General features: G+C 39.6%; 1 protein-coding gene across 5 annotated transcripts in view; it reads right to left on the reverse strand.

Annotated features, from left to right (window-relative positions):
- Positions 1 to 8258, reverse strand: part of Nrg1 (neuregulin 1) — a 206820-nt gene extending 198562 nt beyond the window's left edge. For 3 of the 5 annotated variants that reach the window (XM_029569254.1, XM_029569252.1, XM_029569260.1), the window contains exon 1: positions 7709 to 8257. In XM_029569254.1, the coding sequence (XP_029425114.1) occupies positions 7709 to 7808 (100 nt within the window). In that variant the 5' untranslated portion in view covers positions 7809 to 8257. Of the gene's footprint in view, positions 1 to 7708 lie in introns of all 5 variants that reach the window. The other 2 variants (XM_029569261.1, XM_029569253.1) reach the window with 2 other exon arrangements.
- Between the last annotated feature and the right edge of the window lie 18248 nt (positions 8259 to 26506).

A 26506-nucleotide genomic window follows, 5' to 3' on the forward strand; every position in this document is an offset into this window, starting at 1 on the left:
GCTTCTCTTATTTTGAAGTCTATATTGTGTCAACTACTAGTAAACCCAGTGACCCAGTGACCAGTGACCAGTGCCCAGTGACCAGTCCTCTTCTGCTTCCTCACTGTCTTCAGGAAGAACAGAAAGAAAACTCAAGAAGCCAACTGAGGCAGTGGACAACAGACTTGCTTAGAGGCAAGTGTTAAATTTTCCAACTAAAAATAGAAAAAAATGTCACGTACAAGACATGCACGTTATAAACATTATGTGACAACAAAAGTATTTTTTATGTAAAAGAAATCTCTCAATATGAATGTTAGTTTTCTATTAAATATTTACTATCTATCACCTTTTATTCTTGGATTTTTGGATGCTTTTCCTATAAGTTCACATATTACGTGTGATTTCCTATAATTAAAGTGAGACTAAATAAAGACATATAAAACTAATTAAACCATTTCCTTTAAAAAACTGCCTTTAACTTTTGACTTTATAAGTATAATCATTTAATATAAATATAAGCTCTTGTGATGCATAAGGAAATGTGTCTTCACTTGATATCAATCTATTGACTGTAGAAAATGTCATGGTTTCAGTTATTTTCTAGCACAGATTTCTTTTATATATCATGTTGATCCCATTTAATTACTAAAAAATAATACTTTTTTCAAAGTTTCATTACTACTATACTATTTAAAATTATATATAAAGCATAAAAGTGAAATTACTAATAAAATCCCAAATACTGCACTCTATGACACCAGCAGTCATTAGCCATGCATGACCTATAAAATTGATGGTTTCATATGGCTCAACCTAATAACATTCTCTGACTCCAAGATCATTGGAAATAAAGTTCAGCAGCTGCCTAGACGAGGCAGCTGCCTTCTCATTGATGCTGTGATGGGAGTGTTGGGACACCAACCTAGCAAAGGCTATTCCATCAGCAATACCTTTCTCACAGCAAGAAATAATAAACCAATATTGCACTTTAGAGGAAGAGTAATATAATGGGAAGAACTCATGGCAAATACGGCAAGTACAGAGAGGAATAAATCATGAGCAGGGATCTAGAGAGAAGGCTCAGTGGTTAGGAGCCCTTGTGCTCTTATAGAGGAACAGACTGTAGGTCCAACATATAACTCAAGTTCCAGGGGATCTGAAACCGTCTTTTGGCCTTTGCAAGTACATGCACCCATGTGCACATACATAGACAGAAACCATACACACAAAACACACACACACACACACACACACAGAGGAATAAATTCTGACAAATGATACAATATATCATATGTATGTAACATAGGTAACAAGGGTTAAAGGAGAGTATTACAGCAATAGTCCCTGATTCTAAAGAGCTATTCAGACTTGTTTTCAAAAACGCATAACTCAGAACTCTTAAATAAGACAGCCAGGGGCTGAGGAAACAGACAGACATGAGGACATACAAACAAACCTGCCTTCAAAGACCTTTTGTTCAACTTTGGTGCTTTACCAAATAAGTGTAGAAGGCCAGAGTGAAACTCAGAAATAGACTAAACTTCCTGACTAAACTTCCACTTGCATTTAATTGGACAAGAGGTGCCTGAAAGGCCCTTATAGGTGCTTGGTTCCCTGGAGAGGGTGCTAGTAGACATTAATTTGACCAGTGATGAGCCTTGGCAAGCACTGTCACCATCAGAATGACATCTGAAAGTACTGACTCAGATTTTTTAACGAATTGCGACTATTGTTTAGCTAGGGGAAAAAAAACAAATATCAGAAGCAGCTAACTTTGATGGAATCAGACACTAGCCCTTTTACTATACTGCCCAGAATATTGCATAAGCTTAAAAAGGCAGAAGCAAAAGAAGTCAGTCTTTGGAGAATAGCAGTGTAATGCTCCTGGAGCACCCTCTGGAGGCCAGAGAAAGGTGTCACTTCTATGACAACTGAAGAAAACTGTGAGAATCAGACTCATCCAGACACCGCACAGATCTCACTTTGTACAGTTGTTATCTATGGAGGTGACAAGAGAAATGGGTGTGGTTACAGTTTAAATGTGAAAAAAAATCACCAATGTACAAAAAAATTCTGCTACTTAATTTTTTAAAATCATTTATTAGCAAGTTTTCTGTTCTTATTCTGAATTCTTTGGGGAATTTAATAATGTGGAGGCATTGTGTGTATAATTATGTGTACACATGCATAGGTATGTGTGTGGAGGCCAGAGGGTGTGTGCACAGTAGGCATGAGTGTGGAGGCCTGAGGGGTGTGTGCACAGTAGGCATGCGTGTGGAGGCCTGTGGAGGCCTGAGGGGTGTGTGCACAGTAGGCATGTGTGCGGAGGCCTGAGGGGTGTGTGCATAGTAGGCATGCGTGTGGAGGCCAAAGTTCAATCCTGGATGTGACTGTTCACATGTCATGCATTTTCGTAAATCTTGTGAAGGCCTGGAATTTGCCCAGTGGGCTAGGATAGGCAGTCGGCCATCAAGCCCAGAAATTTCCTTCTTTTCCCCCACCCAGTGCTAGGATTGGAAGCCCATAACATCACGGTGTTTGTTTTCTGTTTAAATATGGGTTCTGGGGATCAAACTCAGGTCTTTGTGCTTTCAAGTCAAATATTGCACCAACTGAGTTATTTCCTCAGCCTCAGGCACTATTTAATGTTTAGCAGGAACAGATTTAAATGTGAGTTTTCAGTTAAAATATGCAATTTTGTAAACAAGGTTATACAGTATATTAATTATCAGACTTGCAAAAGTAGCTAGCTTCATGATGAATAAATCAGAATAAATTGTCTTTTTCTTTCCTAACACCTCGCTTCATCTAATGCAACAAACACTGACATCTATTGGTATTTTGGTAGCTTGGTTTTTGTTCTTTTCTTCTAATGTATTAAAACTCATCCAGACACAAACAAAATCAGGATGGATCCAGGTGTCACTTGATTTTGGGAGGGGGAGTTTATTTCATATACCTTAACAGCATATTTAGTAGGTATTTATTTTCTTGCCTGCAATAAATCCATTTTTTAAAGCAATAACTGGTTTAATATTTTAAACCAAATAACTGATTCAATGTTTATTCTATTAGCTGAGAGAGGGCCAGGGTTTATTAAACTATGAGAAGTCCACCTATTTGCTTCCTTGAGTAAATAAAATAACTGCCTCAAAATACTGACACGTAGTATGCTTTTTTCACTCATGAGGGAACCCAATAAATTACCAGTACCGTTAAAGTTTAATTTAACTTGTTACTTTGGGGAAAATGACAGAAGACTAATTTGGTAAGAATTCATTATACTACAAGAATTAGAACCATGACACACAGCTATTCTAGTGAGGGAGGAAGAGGAAGAAGCATGGGAAGAAGTGTGGCTTTTTAGTCACCATTTTGCTTGTGTTCAGAAACCACCTGCTCTAGAGTCTATGAACTTTGCTGGCAATGTCCCATGACTCCTAATTTTAAAAAATATAACAAGGAACATGGTGGCTTTCTTTTCATACTTTCTTTTTCAATGACCATAAGTTACTTAAATCTTAAAAGAGAAGACTGCATATTCTGTATGACAAAGGGAGGTTTAAATAGCAACTCTTAAATGTTGCCAGAAAAGGCATCATGTTTCAAAATCTTCTTGTAGTTTGAAACTCCGACACTTTTCTGCCAGATAAAATGAGGTTGTACTTCACTCTACTTTCAATATTTAGATTGAGCTCAGCACTGTTTTCATAATATACATATGCAGTTATGGAATTTGATGTACTTACCCATTATCTTTATAGGTAGTACATATTAATATTTATACCCATTATAATTGAAGGTCAACACTGGGTTTTTCTTACCATAAAAGGTAAATTTTGAAAACTATGTCAAGCATCTTTACAGTGATACAGACAATTCACTCCTTGAGTAGTACGATAAAGATGACTTTTATTTATTGGCCATCTATGTGGCCAATGTTGGGCAATGTTCAGCATGCTTTTATGAGTTATCTTGTTTATACCTCACAAAGCTTGAAATTATCCTCATTTTACAAAGAAGAGGGGCACAAGCACAGAAAGATTAAGTAGCTTTCCCATGAATTTACAGTTAAAGGGTGATTGCGCTAGAATTTAAACCAGGCAACTAAGAGCTAGTTCATGCTGCCTCTTGGTCCCTAGCATCAAGGCACTTTTCATGTTTTACAAAGTGATAAAAATACAATAAAAATACAATGTAGTGCTATACTTCCTGGAGCATAGTAAGGATGCAATGAATAGTATTTCCCTTACTGTGAATGGAATCCAGGATATCGGAAATGTACTTACTGTTCACATGTTAGTACACTATTTCCTGATATACATATGCACACAGGCACATGTGTATGTGTCACTCCCCATTCTTTCATTAGTATTATTTTAGCATTTTGTGTATATTAAACTGTATCAGCTTTCCCCACTCTGCTTTTAGATCTTCACAGTAAGTTATATTTTGTTCTGTAAATAATCTTTAATTTTTAAAATAATTACATAATGTAAGCAGTTACAATTAACCAGGTTGAAACAGATCACTGGACATTCCTCCCTGTTCTGTAAACACAGACCACACTGTTAGTGGCAGGGCACTTTATATCCAAGAATGTTTACAAGCAATTCAGTCTGTGGGGCCACTTAGTTAAGGAAACAGGTGGGTGGTATCATTTGGGGAGCATGCAGCCTGCATCTAGTCATTTGGGATACTGTTTCTCAGGTTCTCCACTCACAAATGTCCCTTGTGCCAGAATGAAACGATAGACAAGAGTTCCAGATCTGGAATAGGTATGATAATGAATTTTTTCCAGGACATTAAAGAACAACAAAAAGAAGAACATACCAGTAATCAGAGAATCATAAAGAGGGAATGAAGTCAAATACCAATTGATAAAATAAAAAGAAGAGTAGTTTTGGAATTCCGACTTCTAAAACGAAAAGCGCTGATCTGACTGAATCAATGAGAATGAGCTGGGAGGTCCAGCTTGTAGAATCCTCAGGACATTATGTGGCCCTTGATGCATGGATCTGACATAATGTCCAGGATTGTGCTGAGATTGCTTATTTTGTCCAAAGAAGAAGAATCAATGGCCTCAAGGGTGTGGGGCCTATTACACTCATTACTATAGATTAAATAATTCTGTCGAACATCTGCAGCCCCAGTGGCGTGCAACTCAATATTTGTTGATTGAATAAAAATGCAGATGTTATGAAACAAAGTCATGCATGTATTGCATATCGGCTACACATATAATGTAACAACGTAAAAAGTTTCTCCCCCTGAAGATTTCACACCATCAGATGTATTTATGCCTATGCATATAATAAAGTACACAGGAGGGCTGAGTAGCTAAGGCCCCTCAACACCATCTCCCCCAGCTGCCATGAAGTAATATAATAACATCCACGGGAAGCTTAGCTATAGCATATGTGTCACCAAAGACACACATAGAACTTCAGTGGCCATTTTAAGGAAAGGATGAAACTTGGTGCTGATGATCACCAACACAGGAACAATTCGAGGGAAGGCAGTCCTCATAAATCCTAATTTGGCTGCATGGCAAGTGTGAACATTTTTGAAGATGCTTGAGAGCTACAGACCACAAGAAAGATCCAGAAAGGCTGTGGCTTTCTCCCACAAGCCATAGGGGCTACTAGTGATGCATCCTCCTTCCAGGAAAAGGAAAAGCACATGGGCACTTAGCCATTATATGGAAAATGAGAAAGGAAAGACAGAAGCACCGATTATAAAGTAAAACTACTCAATGTTCCATGCTGACACACTGAGCAGATTTCAAGTCAATTCAGAATGGTCAATTCTTTGCAAATCAATTGAAGAACAAATATTCCTAATCTGATTTAATTGGTATACATTGTCCTGGATGGGGAAAACATCTCTTTCCCCCAAGAAAGCATACCAGAAAGCATGACACGAAAAAAAAAAAATGACAATTATACTAAAAACTAGCCTACAGGAACATCTATCCCAGTTTTTACTAGAAGATGGTAAAGAAGGTCACTTACATAAATGTGTCTGGTTTAGAGGATTCATAGCTGTGGAACTGGAAACTCGGAGAAGCTCTAGAACTCTGAATCAAGAGACAACATTAAGCAGTCCTGACAGCTGCCCATCTAGTAGCCAAGAGCTGTGGGGCACAGTGGTTCACCTTGCTCCTAACCTCTCCACAACTGGGTGGTGCTTTCTTTAAAACATCTGTGTTACGTGTAGCTATGAAACCTTGATGAGATACAAACCTGTTACTGAAAGGGATGCTAGTCAGAACACTGCCCTCCTTAATCCAGGAGACCATTGAAGAGAACCACAGAAACTTCTGAAGAAAAATGTCACAAGTGGTGATGAGGAAAACAAAGTTCCTTACACCTTCACAGTTTTTCTTAGATCTGTATTTCTTTAATGTACTGTGATGACCTTAAGACAGTACAGAGTCATTTGGAGGAGTTGCTAATCCAGCTCCCCATTTCACACTCTGTGGGTACAATGTTATACTCATCTTCAAAAAACCATGGTAAAAATCCGGAAAACATCAGCCCACCCTCGTGGAGACTGATGAGGTTAAATAATCCAAGGGAATCTGATCAGCACTATCTTAACTTTATGCATGCACGTGAATGGCCTGTGGCTAAACAATTACTCTGTGTTCAGTTTCTGTTTTGCTCAAAACCTTGTTCAGGGTCTCTGCCAAACACCCAGGTTCTGAAATACTAAGAGTGATTCCAGTAAGAGTACTAAACAAATCTGGTTTGTTTTCTTCCTGCAAGGATCAGATAGTCTGCTTATCTTCTTTAGCCACGGACTACCTAAGTGCTGCTAATTCCCCAGAAAATACTTCACAGTACTTGTGTTGTGAATGCTTTAGAGAAGGAAAGGCATTCAGATCTCAGAAAGAAGATTGGTAATTGCAGAGGCAGGGGAAGGCCTCCTGGGTTCGGGTCAACGTGTTAGCCTTTCTTAGGGGTATCAAAGGTGACACTGTCATTCAGGTTGTGTTCTGAGGATATCCTGGAATCCAAGATTCCAGAAAGCCTCAACTCCCTTTTCATTCTACACATAACCGGTAAGCAATTGAGTTCAAACTTCAGTACACTTCCTTTCGGAAATCTCCGGGACGGTAAACTAGTCAGAGGTATCAAGGAGTTCCTGAAAAACAGAACTGCTAAGCTAAGTTTGTAGAACTGAACCTGAATCTTGGCAGGAGGCTGGGTTCTGTGTGCTTCGCTGAGCCTTAGGAATCCCTCTCTGCTGCTCTGCGTTGCCCTATCGCAGGCGGTGATCGGGGTGGACACACGCCAGCAGCGCGACTGGACACCGCTTCCCTCCACCCGCAACTTGGGCTCGGGGCCCACGCGGCCCTCCAGGACCACCCTCTTCATCGCCAGGCCCACGCGGCGGGGAACCGGCTCTCAGACCTCGGCGCGTCCTCGCTTTCCTCACTAGAGGGCAGACCGGGCCCGCGCAAAGCCCTCGGATGGCCGGGGACGCTAGCAGCCACCCGGGCTGCGGCGCCGGGAGATGCCGCGGGGCTCGCGGGGATCCGGCTGGCAGAGGCGGAGACCGCGAGCGCAGCGCCCAGTGGCCGCAGGAGGGCGCGGGTACCAGGTGCGGGCGGCGCGGGGGCAGCTGCAGCTCGGAGACCCGGGGGTGCGGGGCTCGCAGGGCTCGGATGCTCCGGACCCGAGAGGCGACCGGGGAGGAGAGGGACGCGGGGCGCACTCACCTGGGCTCGGGCCGCCGTCGGCTGGCGCGGGCTTCCCGCCGGAGCCCCGGTCCTTCTTCTTGCCCTTCCCCTTGCCTCTGCCTTCTTTGCGCTCGGACATCTCTCCGGAGTAGTGACCGAGCGCTCTACGCGGACGCGGCTGGGCGAAGGCGGCACGCGACAAGTTTTGTCCAAGGAGAAAAGTTTGTCCCTAGAGGGGCGAGAGCCGCGGCGGTGAGCGGGGTGGCGCCGGTGCCTGCGGGGAGCGCCGCGGGCGCTAACACCTGGGCCCCGAGCGCTGCGTCCCGCGGTGGCAGGCGCGCTCCGGGCTGCTCCAGTCCGGGGTCCGGGCTCTGGGCTCTGCGCTCCGGCGTGGTCTCCGTCCCGCCGCCTGGTCCGACGTCCTCGCAGCCAGAGAAGGGAGGCGATCTTGTCCGGTCCGCGCCCGCAACGCCGCTGCTCTCCGCTCCGCTCCTGCAGTCCGTATGCGCGGCCCGAGTTCCCACAACTTTTGGGGAAGTCCTCGCCGGCTCTTTTTCAATTGCCCGCAGGTTGGACGCTGGCGCCTCCTTCGCACCCTCCCCTCGTCCCCCTCCCTGTTCCCCACCACACCCCCACCCGGAGGCGCGGACACGCCACCGGGAGGAGCCTGGGCTGGGCGCTCGCGGCTCGGCCCCTTTCTCCCTCCCGCCGGGGCAGGCGGGAACTCCCGACAGGGGTCGCTGGAAGCCGCGAGGACGAGGCCGCCGTCCGCATCGCGGCCCGAGCCCAGCGGCCCCGGAGGCCGGCAGCCGGCCCACTCTCCTCCGCACGCCGCCGGCGCCCGCTGCGCTGGTCCAAGCTAAAGTGGAGGGAGATGGAGGAAAACGCGCCGCGGCCCGGGCACCTGCCCCGCAGGGAAGGGTCTGGAACTCCGAGCTGCCGGGAGGGACAGCTCCTGTTTCCCAGAAGGGCTCAGAGTTCATTCCCTACTGGCTTTAGGGAAGCGTCCCTGTGGCACGGAGGGCAAAGGTGCAGTCTGGGCGGAAGGGATTTTAAGGTACCCAGGAAGGGTTCCATCAACTTCAAGAATGATCGGCCTCCTACATCCGTCTGTCTCTTTAGCGTGAACGCCTGCCTTCATTTCATGTGCTTAACAGCAAGCTAGTTGGACGTCCTGTGTCCAGATTTGCTTAGAAAGGAACCTGGCCTCTTCTAAGACTGTGTTCTTCACAGTATCTTTTACTACAACTTTATTTTCGAAAGAACCAAGAGGCCGTGGTACACGATCCCTAATTACTCTTCTACAGTAGTTGTGAGTCAGTTACGAGAGTGCGAGGGGCAAGATAAAGCCGGGGATAGCCTTAATCCGTTAGTGCTCGTTTCCTGGGATTTAAACTCTCCTTCTTGGAGCTGCACGTGAATCCTACTCGTCCCTTGTCCTCCCTCTGGTGGAGAATTCTGAAGGGCAGTGAAATTAAGAAAGTACTAGAACTTTGCTGCAAAGGACAAAGTCAAAGGCCAGAGTAATTTGTACCATGGATGACCCACAATTGTCCCAACTAGAGTGACTCTCTTTATACCACAGCCATAGCCAACTCAGACCGCTCTCTCACAGGACGTGTTCCCCCGCCCTGGTTGGGAAGCGCTGCACGAGAACGCTCCGTATTCTACGTCTGTTCCACTTTCCGACTGACTTGTTCTGCTTTATGTATTTTCTGAGGTTAATGCTACCTGACCCTTTGTCTCTTTCTACCTTCTTTGTGTTCTTCAGCTGCCGTGATTTAAATAAAGGTGAAATCCGGGCTCCATCTTTCATCTCTAGGTGGAAAGAAGGGTGAAAACATTCATTTTTAAATTGTCCTAAGATTCGGCTTTATTCTAGTTTAGTTTACCTTGGAATAAAAACCGAGACTGTTGAATATGTTTACTTGTTAAGAGCCGTCCTATCAATACTGCCTGTCATTTTTATAGCTAACACGTGTGATGCCCTACTATCTCCTCAGCCTCGAAGTAAACACCACATGCAGATTTCACTTTGCCATCAAACATCAAACCTCAGAGATTATGACTATGTGAACAGCACTGCAGCCGTCCACGGAGGAAAGTACGGTGGACTGGAAGGAAGGGTTACAGCTGAAATAACTCTAGTTTCCAGGAGGGGCCACTGCTCAGCAAGGGAGGGACAAGCCTCGGAAAACAGACACCCCTTCATTACACAGAAGGGAACTTACCTCAAGGATGTGAGGCAGTGTGGCCTTGGGCTACTACACTAACCGAGGGTTGCCAAACACCAGTCATTTTCGTATTGAAACATTGAAAGCAAAAATGTATTTTGGAATTTAAAAAAATGTAAGATCTTCCCAACTATTCTGGTAGTAAAACCCATTCCTTATGAAAATGCCTTATTCTGTCACCTTTGTTTGGGGTCTAGGTATTTTACACCACAAAATATTTATTATTAATTAATAGGAATATTCCCATAAGGATAAAGGCAAAGATTATGCTTTAATGATACTTTTCTGTTGAAATGAAGAGATGGAGACACCTGACAAGCCTCTAAAACTGAATGGCCAAGAAAAGATGACTTGATATTCCAGCACCTTCAGAACAGCCCACAGCCCAACTTCACTCCTGTGGGAACTGGAGGTGTGCGGAATGAGTGAAGATAATCAGGAGGGGACACAGAAATTAGTCACCTTTTTGCTTGGCTCGATGACAGAGGAGGAAGTGGAGAAAGGGGGGACAAGAGTTGTAGTAACAGGTGTCAGAAGAACCTTCTGGAACCGCAGGTGGAGGGCAAGCTCTTTCCAGGAAGGAACTCTGTCCAAAGTCTCAGATTCTAGTTTGGTCAAGAGCATTGGCTGCTCCTCCAGAAGGCCAGGGTTCAGTTCCCAGCATCCATGTGGCAGCTAACAACCAACCATCTGTAACTCCAGTTCCAAAGAATCTGACACCCTCTTCTGGACTCCTCTGACAGATACGGGTGCACTTACATACACGTAGACAAAACACTCATACATACAGAATAAAAATAAATTTTAAAACAATGTAGAAATGTTATACCTTCATGACTTAATTTGCTGTGTCTTTTTCAGCGCCTAGAATTTTCCAGCATCATATAGGATATGTCAGCTCCCAAGTAATATACCAACCAGTCACTATAAACCAGCTGAAAAAGGGGAAGAGAATTATAAATAATCACCTTGAGAAATAAAGGCAAAGTATAGATCTTATATAAAATATAGCTTAAAAGAAGTGTAAGCATGAACCATTACAGTTTTCTTTGGCTAGGCTTAGCTTTTAGAAGAAATCTTAGAATCTACAAAGCTTACTGAATATATTCTTTCAGTAATTCCTTTGACTAGTCCAAGAAAAATTTTAAAACAGGGAAAAACTGAAATTAAAACAATGAGATCTCATTATTGTAAAATATACACATTAAGAGCAATAGGAATTTAGTTTAAAACTCTGCATACATTTTTCACTTTTTAAAGTGAAATAATTTAAGGTAATTTAAACAAACATTACTTTTTAGAAACTTTGTGACAAAGTTGATGTTAATGAAAATGCATGAATGAATTAAAAGAAACTCCAAGAATCAACTTCAAATCTGTATGGTTTCTTTATTCACCAAATTTTCCTGAAAGAAATGGCAGACAGTGGTAAAATCAAAATATTTCCCTTGTTCTTATGATGACATAAAAACAAATTAATTATCCAATAAAAAATGCAAGGCCAAGCTAGATAAGCTGTCTGGAGATTGAAACTCATAAAATTTGGGGAATTTTTTTTTTAAGATAAGAATACAAAATTAAAAACACAAATTAGATTGGAATTGGAGTTTGGAGTGTATGGTTTAGGGTATGAGAGGTCCTGGGTTAAATCCCCAGCACTAAGAATATAAACAAAGATTTAGGCACAAGAACTTTAAAGGGGCCTTGCAAGAGGACTTGAAATCTCAGTAGCTTCTTGGTAAATTCAGCTCTACTGACTTTAGCCATATCCTGTCATTTCTACTATAGTTATGATAATGGTATAGGACAATTACATATTTAGAGATTAGATAATGCTCTCACATACTATCATGATAAATAATATCCCTATAAACAACTAACAATCAAAAAATACATGCAAATATTAGGGAGTAAATGGTTTTGTGAAGGAGGAAAAATACATGCAAATATTAGGGAGTAAATGGTTTTGTGAAGGAGGAATATGAGAAGTGAGCCTTAATAACTTGAGTTTTGTAAACAAAGTACTTTTGACTAGCAGGGTGCCCTGACAAAACTAGGAATAATCTCTTCATTTCATTTATCAAATAATAATAGAATTACTAATTAATCATATCCTGTCTACTGTGACTGGCCAGTTATTTATGACACAAATTGTGTTTAGGCTGGGTGTGGGCGTGGTGGCACATGCCTTTAATCCCAGCTCTCAGGAGGCAGAGGCAGGTGGATCTCTGTGAGTTCAAGGCCTGCCTGGTCTACATAGTTACTTCCAGGCCAGCTGGGGCTCGTTTAGAATCTAAAAATGCTAAAAAGCACGTTTGGTGTTTCTGCTTGTGCAATTTAAAAACTATTGCATGCTTATTAGTAGTAGTATTATTTACTATTGTTATTAATGATAAGATTATTTGTGATCACACTTTGATGATCAGTCCTACAGATTAAACAGATGAATTAGCTATATATTAGTGCCTCTAATACCTGTACTCTCTGGGGTTTTGTTATTGGTGGTGGTGGTGATTGTTTGCCTTGATGGGAATTGAATTTAGGGCCTCGCACATGCTAGGGAGCATTCTACCTAGTAAGGGGATCTACCACTAAGCCATATCCCAGTCTTCTTTCTTTCCTTTTATAAATTCATCCACTGTCATACATTTTTCGTAATAAGGCAGACATCTAAGACAATGGATCTGGAAAAAAATATTTCAATTCCTCGTGAAATCATTATTCCACCCAACGTTATGGCTGTTCTTTCTGACGGCCACACTATCGTTAACCCCCTCAGTCTCCTTGCCAGAGTAAGCCTTTAAATCAGATCTGTGTTTGATGCAAATATCTCAAATCTACATATAGAAGTGCATTTATACACACAAGTCTATGTATAAGAACATTCATGTGTGACACATCTACTTAATATGTATTCATTTATGATGTAGTTACATAGGTAATTTTTTTTCTTCTTTTCATAGTGATGCTGTATTTGAATGCAAGCCCACAAATGGCAAAGATGGAGACCCATATGTCCTCTTTTTTGCATATTGCTATGCATTTGAATTCCTAGCACCACACCTCAGAACCACGGCCTGTGAACTGGCAGAGCCAGGCTGTGCTGCCTCCAGCCTGGACTCACTGCCTGTGCCTCAAGGTGTCCTTGTAACACACGCATAAAGCTTATCATTCTCCATTTGCACTTGCCATACCCTCTGCCTGAAGTGCCCGGCAACCTCCAGGCTTTACCTATTTCTCTTTATTGTCCATGTCTGAGCTGAATTCTTTTGCTTGGAAAACATTTTTATTGCCTTTCAAAATGGTTTCAGCCCATCCTTTTTAAATCCTCCCTCACGCATTTTGCAATTCCTTCATAACAATTTTCCTAATTTGTAATTGTTTTGTGAAATTTTTTGTAATCCTTTTCAACTGCATATAAATTGCTTTGAAGACAGACTATTGTACATTCAGTCTTACATGTCTAGGGCTGCATATGTCCATCTTAGCCACTAATAGAGATTGTTAGAGAACAAATGAAGAACAATAGTATTACTGTCACATATACATCAGATTCTAACATACATGTGTATAGGTGCTTGCTCTGAGTTTTAAAGTATAATTATAATTACAATTCCAAGCATGACATATTGGGATAAATTTTATTCAAATAAACCATTTATTTATTTATTTATTTATTTATTTATTTTAGTGTTAGGGATGAGATCCAGTATCTTGTGCATGCTAGAGAAACCCTCTACCACTCAGCTACATAGTTAACAAAACAGCCTTAATTTTTAGATTATTTTTATTTTATATGTGTGAGTGTTTTGTAATGTAAGTAGACACGCCTGTGCCATGGTCATTGGATCCCCTGGAACTGGAGTTATGGATGGTTGTTAGCCTCCATGTGGGGGCTGGGAACAGAACCTAAGTTCCCTTCAAAAAACAGTGCTTTAACTACTGAGTCATCTCTCCAGCCCCAAAACAGTTTTCTAAAAGTAAATTATAAAATAAAAATCTCAACTTATCAGTATAAGCTCTCAAAATTTTTCTCTAAGAGGTGAAATGATAGATTTATAGAATGTTAAAATATTAAATTGGGTTTTTTAGCCTAAATTGCCTTTGTGAGATTACATTTATTGCCTGTAGATTGTGTATTGGCTATGTTTACCCCCTTGAACTCTTATAATGTGTCAGAGCAACACAAAGTAGGTGAGCTTTAGTGTAGCCATCTTAACAAAGACAACAGGTAAAAGTCTACAAAGAAAGCTAATAACCTCTTCTCATTCTGGGCCTATGATATAAAACTTCTCCCTCCATCAGATTACTCTACACTTCACAGATTGGCCACACACTCATCTATGTTTCATCTGATCGTCAGCTTGGAATGACTTGGAGTTTAGATTGAACTCCACTACTATTCTGACATTTTCACACCATTCAAAGTCATATAGTAGATATAAAGGGGTTTCTCCATACATTCTTGGTGTTCATAACCTGTGTGAGAAAAAGGTGTTTTGATAACTTTTAAGAGTTAACCCACATGATCCCCTCCAAGCTTAACATCTTTCCTTTGAAATGTACTTTCTTTATGATTGGGAAAAGATTCACCTCTGTTAAATTTATAATGATGCTAAAATATAAATTAAATATTGTGAGTGATGAATTAGTAAATGTCAAATATTTGAACAGTGAGAGGAATTTGCCAAGTCAACTCATTTCTGTTCCATAAGACACACCTGGTAGGAAGGATTTCCAAAATATTATAGGAAATTGGTTCATAATGTTATTAAGCTAGCTTGGCTACATGGGATATAATGCTAACCCACATTACTCTGTACTGGACTCCTGGATGGAATAATACCACAAGTATTTTCTACTTTCTTTCACACATCACTCTAAGTTTCTTAATAAATCCTTATGAAAATGGCTCTTCTGTTTTTCAGTCCCTCCTCATTGTAGGGCCAAAGCTTCATATAGCTGAGTTGACGGGGGATTTTTAGTTCCAAGCTGAAAGCCAAGAGTGAAGTTTGCAGTGGAATGTTCCAGTCATCTCCAGCCTGGATCAAGGCAACAGACCAATTTTCAACATGCTATATGTTAGGGAATTCTTGTGTATGTGTGTGTTAAAAATCTGTACATCTTTCAGTTCTCATTAATTTGGGAAAAGAATTTCACAAGTATCAACAACTTAAGAAGGCAAGCCGTCTTTTAAAGACGATTTAGTTGAACAATTAACCAATTTAACAGAAGCCAAATGAATGTCCAAAAAAATAGCTGGTAACTACCCATGCAGAAGATTATATTCTTGTGGAAAATGTCTTTTCTGCTTAATCATAGAGATTGGGTTTTTTCCAATTCTGTCTTATAGGTGCAAGATAAAGCCTTTCTTCCCCTCACCGCCCCGCCCCGTACTAGGGATCAAACCCAGGGATTTGTACTTGATAAGCAATCATTCCACCATTTAACTTCATCCCCAGTCCATAAACTTAAGCCCATTTACCTAAGTTAAATTGTGTAGAGAGTTCTAGTCTTGCCTAGCATCTTATCCACTAAATAGAAATCCTAGGAGATATTCTGAATCCTAAATATTCAAACGACTGCCTCAGAAAATGTTCAGAATCCGTGTTTCTCAGTGACCTTTATTTTGGTTCCAGATTGCACTGGAGTATTTGGGATCCCATTAAACAATTGTACCCACACCCCACATTATTTTGGTCCTGCCTGAGATTCATGTTTTTGAGACTGACCTGAACTAGTCTTAGTTTTGCAGTGGGGAAGAGAGTTACTTTTACATAGACAGGGTTGTCCTTTATTAGAATGGTATGATTCTGATTTTTCCTGTTGTTGCTGCTGTTTCTAAGAGATGGTATGACAGAATAACATGAAAATCACTTTTATTTTCATAGCAAGCTGATCCTTGAGACTAGAGAGATGGTTTATCAGTTACGAACATTCACTGTTCTTCCAGAGATCCTGGACTTGGTTCCCATCACCCACATCAGGTGGTTTACAACCACGTGCAACCTCAGCTCCATGGGATTTGACGCCGTCTTCTGGCCTCTGTGGGCATCTGCACACATGTGCCATACACACATACACATGCACGTAATCATACACATGCATGTAAACGTACTATTTTTTTTTTTTTTTTGGTGTTTTTGAGACAGGGTCTCCCTGTAGCCCCAGCTGTCCTGGAACTCACTATGTAGACCAGGCTGGCCTTGAATTCACAAAGATCTGCCAGAAAAGCAGATCCCTGAGCCAGCAATGTGCTGGGATTTAGATAAGTGCATATTTACTGTAGATGCTAAAGCTGGAGTTCCATGTAGTACTGCACATGCAGATCTTAACTATATTTTAAGTCACTTTTAAAATTTCCTTTTTTTCCTTTCCTACCTAATAATTTTTCATTAGAGTAGTTCAAATTCTTTCATTTCCTCCTTCTGCTGAGCCTGTCTACCATCTGCAATGCCACTTGAATGCCTATTTCTCAATGAACATTATCTTTCTCTGGTCTAAGAAAGAATCCATAATAGGAAAATGTTCTTTTGGCTCTTCCTTCCCTCTCAGGCCAATCACTCTTAGTTCTTTCTCTTTTATTCCCCCTGAGGAATCCATCTCCTGCTTCAACTCAGCACCAAGCTAATAAAACTTCTCAAAAGTCACAGGAAATGTTAGACTTTCTCATGCCTAGAGAATGTTGTTGCACACTCATCTTTGATTTTTATCCACGGGATTGGGAGAACAGCTTGTGGGAAATATTCTGTCTCTCTAAGATTTTTATCCTGTCTGTCTTATACACGCTGGCCTATGGCCTAATCTATAAAGTGATTTTCTTCTTAACTACATGCTAATCCAGTAGAATGCCACTCACTGTCTCTATCTCAAACGTTAAATCACAAATGTGTATCTACCACTCTAAATTTTGTCTGGACTCAAAGCCTCTCTTTCTAAGTATCTGAAACTAGACACATCTGAATATAAGGCCAATTTCAGCTCCCAGCCGGAAACAAATATTGGCCTTCATTTTTCTTCTTTAATCTTCCCTGCCTTGCCTACATCCACAGACTTGGTGCCCCAGCCACAGGCATTTACCTCTGCAGCCCCAAGGCTACATTTTCATCTTTCTCTTTTCCTAACCCTGACCTCGGTCCTCTTTGTCATCCCTGCACTGGACATGCAAGTGCTGTTTTTACTGCTTCTGTTTCAGTCCTCAGACACAGCTATTCTTTCTCGACACCAGAGTTAATCTTCTAAAACACAGTCATTATCTTGTCATGCCTTAGTGTAATGACTCTATTGAGCTCCTTAAGCTATAACTTTGAAAGTTCTGCAAAAGACAGACATGTCCTTCCCCACCTGACTCAGTGTAAATGTTCAGTGTCTTTCTATCTACCTTCGCCTGTATTTTTGGCCTTCTTTGTCTATGCCAAGCTGCATGTATTCTTACCTCTATGTGCCAACTAATGTTTTTTTCTGCTTTGAATTTCTTCCCCTTTTTGCCTGGTAAATTTTTATACTAACCAACTCAAAACAAAGCTCCCTTCTAATTTTTTTCCTTGACATTCCTAAACAGAATCAATTAATCCTGACACTATATCTCATTATATATTCATATATGTATATATAATATATATGTCGTCCTTAAGTCAACTTCAGCCTTTTATGTGCTCTATGTTTGATTTTCTCTTATTAACAAATACATATATATATATTATAATGAAAGACTATAAATGTATATAAACCATTCAGCTTGTATTTAATTCTATTTCATAATGATTGGGGAGCTTTTGCCAAATTCAGCTTCGAACGGTTCAAACTAGACATTCAAATGCAACCGCAATGCTTACTTCCAAGCTCTGCAGCTATATAAACTATAGTTTATTGTTCAATCAAAAATCAGAGTTCACAGCATTCTAGGATAAGACTACTCATTTCTGCTGTCACATTTTCGCATACTTAAATCAATCTCAACTTTTTGCTTAGATATTCTAGGCTTGATTTCCTCATGGTAACAAATACGACAATAATGAATACTTATTACTCGTGAACTTTGCGTTGCAGAGCTCAAGAGATTTTTTATTTGTAAATTTTTCTATAAGGAAAATTAAGTTTCCATATGTAGGACTTGAAGCTGATTTTTGAACACTTTAATTGTGACCATAGAAGGGAGAGGAGAGTCCCCTCATGCAGTTGATATTGCAGAAATACCCCGTCCTACAAAAGGTATTCACCTACCATTCGCTCTTAGCCTGAGAGTCCAAGAGCATGCCAGGGTCAATCTCTGCCACAGACCTCCATGAAAACCTGGGAAAGACAAGCCTGCCCTCAGGAAGGCTCTGAGGAGTCAGAGAGCTTTGAATTCTGATTATGTTTCTTCATGGCTGTTCCTCATTTGTAAAACAGACATGATCATAACATCTAGTGTGACAGCTCACCCCTCTGAGGATCAAATAAGTGTCCCACATACAGTTGGCACTGAAAAAATGGTGGGCCTTCTGGTTGTTACTGACCCTGACTTCCAGTGGCCCCTTCCACTACCAACCACTTTAGATGTTGCTGACATTTCTGGACCCAAGCTCCAGCTTCATAAATAGCTCTATGCCCAATGAACATATCATTTTGCTATTCATTTACTTGTTACCAGCAATTAACTGAGTAGTTAATTTTGAATAATCCCAGGCCCCTGGTACTTATGTTTACAAAGAATAGTGAAATCAATAAAAATCAAGTATTTTATAGAGTTGAGATTTACCTAACTGCTCTAAATTCACCCCTCCTTATGATCGGTTTTGGATCTTCTATTACACAAAAGACTTGGACATCACAGTGGTAGGAAGCAGAGAGGAAAGGAATTAAAAACAATTCTCAAGTAAGTAACTCCATGAGAGTTGGCCCCTGTAGCCACACATTTCACAGTCACAGTCCAATCAACTAAGGATCAAAAATAATGAGAAAAAAATAGCATCTTCATCAAGCATTCACAATCATTTTCCTGTTGGTGGTCCATACATAATACAGTACAACATTATTCATGTAACTTTTACATTATACTTGGTATAGTAAGCAAACCAGAGGTTACCTAAAGTATACTGAAGGCTCTGCATAGGTAATATGCAAATATTATGCTATTTGATGTAACAGATTTTAACATTTGAGTATCCATGAGGTCCTAGAACAAAATATTTATGGATACTGTGTAGTGACTACACTATGGATTTGAAAAATACAATTTCAAGATAGTGGACATGATTTATGTTCCCTAGTATACACACCCTATAAGATCCCCTTTCAATGGGAACAGATGGAAATTATCAATTACCCCTTTGATTAGGTTACTGATCAGTTGACTTTGAGTTAATCAACAGAGACATTGCCCTGAGTGATTCTGACCTACTCAAGTGAGCCCTTAATAAAATGAGTGGGTCTTTCCTGAAGAGAAAATTTCTCCTAGTGGTCTGAATGAAGAAGTATCTGCCCTATAACCAAAGTACCTCAAGCCTCAAACATTAGAGCCGTCTTCAGGGGCACAGAGCTGCCCACAGCTGGCAGCCATCAAGCAAAGAGGGCTCTCCATCCTACTGCTTATAAGGAACTAAGTCCTGACAACAACCTGAATTGGGCTTGAAAGAGGATCTGAGCTTAGGTTACAATAAAACCCACCAAACATTCTGAGTTTAGCCTTGTCAGATCAATTGTACTGTGTCCAGACTCCTTTCTGACCTACAGAAGTATGAACTTTTATTTTTCCAGATACTAAAAGTGGCTTGACTTGGCCTTTATCATTTGTTACACAGCAATAGGAAGCTATGGTGGTTTGAGTGAGAATGTCCCCCATAATCTGCAAGTATTTGAACATTTGATCAGTTGGTGGAACTGTTTGGGGAAGCTCATGGAACCCTTCCGGAGTGTGGCCTTGTTGGAGGAATTGTGTCATTGAGGGCAGGCTGTGAGAGCTCTCAGCCTTGCTTAGTCTCCTCCCCACCACCCCCCCTTTTGTTTCCTGTACCTGCTTGAAAATGTGAGCTCTCAGGTTTCTGTTTCAGGTACCCCCCACCATGCCTCTCCCAGTGATGGACTCCTATCCCTCTGGAACTGTAAACCCATAGACTCTCCCTTCAATAAATTACCTTGGTTGTAATGTTTTCTAACAGCAGCAAAGTAACTAATCAAAAGCTAATGTAGCTAATGTATTTTTACTTATGTAGTGACTCCAATAACAAGATTTTCGGGGTTATGTCAAATAGGAACAAAGTTTGTGAGCCGAAGTTCTCTCTATTCTGCCACTTCCTAGGTCCATAGATGCAGACCCATTCAATGTTCATGTTTAATGTCTTGTCCATCTGAACAATGGAAAAGGTCAACAGGGGCATTGTCAGCCCTGAAAGTCCTGTTGTATTACATTTTACACACCAGGGTCATGAAATTCTTATTTCTTAAAGGGACATCCAGGCATATGGAGAAACAAATGGGTTATTTTCACAGACAGCAGAAGGGCAAACCTTATTTGCAAGTCCTAGCTCTTCTATGGTCAAGAGAACATCTTCTCTCAAGTTTGTCTCTGAGGAGTAGCAGGACTCACAGAAATCTGTTGGGCTCCAGGGAGGTTGCTGAAACTTGTCCCTGGGTCCGGGGAGAACCTGAGGAGGTTTGGTATTATTCTATTTAGAAGGTTTACAGTTTGTTTTTTTTATTCACAGATGTATTTGAAGTATTTGCTTCCTTCCATAATTATTAGTACTATAAAGGATCTGTCATAGACATGAACACAGAATAAAGTTTATGCAGGCATAAAGAACAATTCTACAAATAATAACTATTTAGCTCAAAACTATATCACACCCCAAGGATTCATTAGAGAAATGTGCATAGATTCTAAGGAAGTTCCACGACCATGAAGCACAGAACTTTTGACATGGAAAAGAGATGTTTTGAATAGTGCTGAGTTTGTTCTAGTACAAAAGTTTTTATCTGTGGATCTGCACAAATAACCCAAAGAAACTTCTTAGGAGACAGAAGAGCAGAGTGAGAAGTTTCAAGTCTACAAGGTGAGCCAAAGTGACATACTCACTCTTCAGTTTAGCAGATGCCTTTCAGCAAGATCATGTTCCTGTGAGATGGCGAATTTATTTCCTCATCTTAACCTATTAAAACACTTCTTTAAGTCACATTGGCTTACTGTGTTTTTCAGGGAATGTTAGAATGTACTACAAATTATCATGTGTTTTAAATAATTCCAAGAAGCCAATGTAATCTAAAATTTTCAAATCCTGGAACACTCAGAATTCTATCATATGCTTTAGCTGAGGCATGTAGTCATTTGGGCAAAGTAAAATGCTTAATAAATTAGTGCAGTGAAGTTGGAGCTACAGCCCAGTGGCAAAGTGCTTCCCTAGCATGTCCACGAACCTGGGTTCAAATCCCAGGACCCATGATACCCACTCCCCAAATTCAGAATTCAGTATTCTTAGTTTTGACACATTGAGTCTTAGTTCTAAAAGAAATTTTGGAATTGAATTCTGAGCTATCCAGACTGGGCTAGACTGATGATGTCGTTATCAGATATTGATTTCTATAGAAGAACATCAGATTATCCACAAAAGTCATCACCAAATCACTAACATCTCTAAATATTTTAGCATATCGTCATTCTGTGGTGCTAGAATTAATATCTATTTAGAGTTATGTGTCTTCCATTGCACTTTACATGTTTTTGAAGTATCTATGAACCAAGGAAATGAATATAACTAAACCTTGCAAGACTCACAAGTACTAGAGTGCTATCCAACCTTCTAATTAATTTACCATCAGAAACTCCCTATTTTTAACAAGGGGTCTCCAAAATTCATTCCTGTTTTAATGAGTTGATACTGTTTAAAGTTTGAAGAATATAGTAAAACTGCAGGCAAGTGGACCAATTAAAGTTTGCTAACTTGGCATTCGACTAGCCATTTTTGCTGATTTTATTTTAAGGCACAGTTCTCATATTAGCTTCCTTGAAAGGCTGACATTTCCATTCCCACTGCACGTAGCATCCTCTCATGGCCATGCAAACCTTCTCTGAAAGTTCTAAGGTGAAGGACAGATTGTTGATTATAGTCTCACTCTGTGGTTACAGGTCTGACATCTGTTTCTTCACCAACACAGTGACAGAAAAAGTTGAAATTGCAGTCCTGTTTCATAATTTTCTTATAAAAATGTTCTAGAGCACAAAGTAATTCATTTTTCTCCAGTTTTTGAGTCAAGGTCTCATGTAGCCCAGGCTGGCCTCAAACTTACTAAGCAGCTAAGTATGACCTTGAACACTGCTTCCCAAGTACTGGGCATGCAAATGTGCAGCACCACACCTGACACTGGGTGTTTACCATCTACATTTGGCTTAACATTTCTGCTGTATGACAAATCCTAGAAAATAAAGACTCTGCCTAATTATATTACTAATATATTTTAAATCAAAACACTGTCTTTTTAATCACCAATCCATATTAACATTTTGATAGTTATATGATAAGCTCTTTTAGGGCAGTCTCTGGGTGATTGGAATCTTTATATCCTTCATGAGACTGAAAATACTGCTTTGAACTGGTAGTTGTATTGAAATAGTTTATAGGTAACTAATGAGTATATTTGTTCAGTTTAGCTAAGCAACAGTGATTGATTGAGATATGAATAATCTTCTATTTATAAATGCTAAGCTTCATTTGTTAGCATTTTTGCTGTTGTTTTGTTTTGTACTTGTTTTTAATAAGATCTCTCTGTGCAGTCCAAGTGGGCTTGTAACTCATTGCCTTCTATCTTGAACTTTCGAGTGCTAGTATTACAAACATGCACCACTACTATTTTTAAGCTAATGTATTATTTTTAAGACAATTACTTTTAGGCTGGGCATGTACTGTAGCCCTAGCTGCTTGGGAAACTGAGGGAGAAGAATCACTTGAGAAAAGAGTTTGAGACCACAGCCTGAGTAAAATAGCAATATCCTAACTCATTAAAAAAAAAAAAAATACAAGAGAGAAAGTGAGAGAAGACAATTATTTTTCAGATTAAATATTTTAACGACAATAAGACAGTATTAATTACAAAATATTTAAAAGCTTAATTTGTTAAGGTTTAACAAATTATTCAAATTAAACTGGCTAAAACCAATTAATCTGGTCAGAATATTTAGGTAGTTGTCTTGTACTGACCTAAATTAAGAGGTCTTTCCTAGCTGTGGAACTGTTTTATATCAGCTTTATCTTCCTTAAATTTCTAGCACCACAGCCAAATTATAATGTTGTTTTTAAATAGACGAGTTTAAGGTTATTTTTAAAGATCAAGTTCTTAACATAAGGGGTGTCTTTTGTTATGCTGTTGTTGGTAATGACGTCTTCAAATCTTATCGTCTTAGGAAATTACGTATTTCTTCTATTGTTTGTATACATGCATTTATATATACACGAGAAGATGTTTGTCATTTCTCTAAATGCCATGGACCAAAACTATGAAAGATCAAAAAAGAAAGCTAGATGTTGAAAAAGAAGCTCTTTTAAAAAAAGAAACGTCACCTAGCACACCAACATGCAGTAAACCAAGGCATGCCAAAACACAAATAAAAACGTGGGAAAGAAAAAATGACTTGCAGATATACTTTTCTTACCCTACAGAAATTATATATCAATTTTGCCTTTTAGGAAAATTTAAAGAATTTAAGGAATTTCAAAAATTAATGATTAATAAATCATATTTCATCACTAAATGATGTTTTCGTTGAAGCTTCCACACGCAGGAATTTAAAAATAACTTCTGTTGGGGCTGGAGAGACGGCTCAGTGGTTAAGAGCACTGGCTGCTTTTGCAGAGGACCTGGGTTCAAGTCCCAGCACCCACATGGTAGCTAACAACTGTCCGTAACTCCAGTTCCAGGGGATCCGACGCACTCTTCTGACTTCCGCGGGCACTGCATGACATGGGTGTATTTGCATGCATGTAGGCAATGCACTCATACACATAAAATAAAATAATAAAATAGCAAAAAAAAAAAAAAGTAGCTCCTGTGAGGAATGGAGATGCAGCTTGGTGGTAGAATACTCCCCTAGCAAAGGATAGATAACATTTATGTGCACATGAACACACAAGTGCATACGCACACGTGCATGCATGAAATTTTCCATAAAATATCTTTTAATATTCGATCAAGCAAGCTCACCATGGACTCTAAGAATGAAGATTCCTACAGAAATAACTTCAGTAAAAATAGTTTCAATGAAAAGAACATCTACAATGTCTTTATAATTTAGAAAATCATGTATCTTAAAGAAAGCATTTGTTTCTATAAGGCAAATTCTATAATACCATTATAACGGCTTGATGGTAAACAGAGCTGTTTGCTTCTTTGTTAGAAAAACGTTGCTTCTCCTAGCTGTTTTAATTGCATTTCAAATGAAAACATGTTTTGTTCTCATTATCAGTGGGTCTAATTTCTGATAGGAAGTCATAAACACTTTGAAATAACAGCACCTTAACTGCAAGGACATCTTTTGAAATAATGGCAAACATTTTAAAAACACTTGGAGCACATAGTATCTATGATCAGACTGATCACAAAATTTTGAGAAGCTTTCTGATTGGTCAGAGTAGTGGAAACTTGCCAAATAGCTTGTGGATATACTTGAAATATCACTGCTGCGGTCTACTTTGGTATATAAAAGCTCCATAATCCCAGCAAATACTAGGTTCTTGAAGACCTGGGTGAGTTACTGGTATACTATAGAATCAAGGATCTTCTGGCCTTTATAATTAGTACATGTTTATGTTAATAGGTTATCCATAGGGGAACCACCTGTTCTGCTGTGTTACTAGTTCATCACTTGGATCCAGTTGTTACTGAACACACCACTTACTCTCAAAAGTGCTTGTGTTGGTCCATAAACCACACTTACTGTACTCATATTTTCATATGGAGTTTTCACCGTGTCCGGCGCTGACTTAGCTTTCCTTGATGCCGAGCAGAATGCTGTTTCATGTCACTGTACCATTTAACAGTGACTCTGTCAGGTAGAGAGATTATTTTACACTTTATTGTTTTATAGATGAATAAACTGACATTGCACATATCTTAAAAAGTTATTTAAGATTGTCTTATACATCACTCAAAGCAATACTAAAGAAACCATTTTAAAAGCTTAGAAAGTTTTTAGGTATTTGAGCACACAGTATCAGTTTACATGGCTACAGTAATATTTGAAAATGGATATTTCATTCAACTTACAGTTTCCCCTTTTAGACTCTTCTTTTATTACTTTGGCTGAAAATTCTTTGGCAGAGAAAAGTAAGAAACATTGCTTTTCTTGACCATATGATCAGAACAAGTCTCCCATCTACAGCCGATGAATATTTAATTACATTTTAGGAAAAAGAACAGAGAACAGGAAAGGAGACTGAAAAGTAAAGGGTCAGGAGCAGTCCTTTCTCAGAAGTGCCCTGATGACTGGAGATTTATTCCCCTTGGTTAAGAAAACTCTCAGCAGATCAAAGCCTTCTCAATTTCCACCTTCTCTTCTCTTTTCTCTGGCTCCTCCCCACCCTGAATTTTCACTAAAACTTCATGATCAGTGTTTTCCTGGTTTCTCATTTCCACCTACTCAGAGACAGTGCCTCTCAAATACAACTTTGAAGTCCCCAATATCCAATTATTATTCATTGGCAAATTGTCATTGGAATATGAGAATAATTACATTACTTAGTAGAATAAAGTGCTTAGCTTTTACTAGAATCATTTCATTCTGATTATTTTTTTAAAAAAAAAACCTTCTACATATGGAATGAGGGTGGGACTAAGTGAACCAGAAGGAAATGTAAATGTAAATCAGTTCTAATCAAGAGTTGAAAGTCCAGATATATGATGACCAAGGCTATTTTCAATCTAGAAATTAAATATCTTAATTTATAATTGACGAGTGCATGGATATACATGTCCTGGAATGTTTTGAGAACCTTAGCTGGCATATTTAAATATCAATAAATTACTCAGCAAATTATTTGACTCCCATGTTTTTATTCAAATTGTAAATTGAGGCCAGAATTGGAGAACACACAATTCTCCATGACAAAGATTCCAGTGAGAGTTTAAATGGAGACCTGTCATGTGTTGAATTAACACCGAAATGCATTGCTTTAAGTAGGTCCTAATACATGACGAGAACCAACCCCTCTTTAACTATATTCAGAAATCTTGCAACTCTTTTATTATTTACTCTGAGTGAATGGATAGGAAGAGAAGAGGTACTCTGAAAAACAGTAAAGAATGACATTACAACCTGTGAATAGAGGGGCTATTAATTCAGGCTTTAAAAGACATCAACTTCTGAAAAGATTACCAGAGATGCATGTTGTAGTGTACAGTAAATTGAACTCCTGCCTTGAAGTCATTTAAGAAAGATCTCAAGCTCAGTCTCACACACTGTTCACAGATTCATTAATTGCTGTTTGCCTAGTGCTGTCCTGAGCTTTCTTGTGGATTACAGGGACACTGCTGAAAGTGTCACAAAAGATTGCTGCTACAGCCTGTCCTTGGACAATAAACAGCTAAACACGTAACTAGAAGACAACACTTTCAAACAGTCGTTCATGAACATAAA

Source organism: Nannospalax galili, unplaced genomic scaffold (assembly GCF_000622305.1).
Source record: "Nannospalax galili isolate Female #2095 unplaced genomic scaffold, S.galili_v1.0 scaffold680, whole genome shotgun sequence".
NCBI classification, from domain to species: Eukaryota; Metazoa; Chordata; class Mammalia; order Rodentia; family Spalacidae; genus Nannospalax; species Nannospalax galili.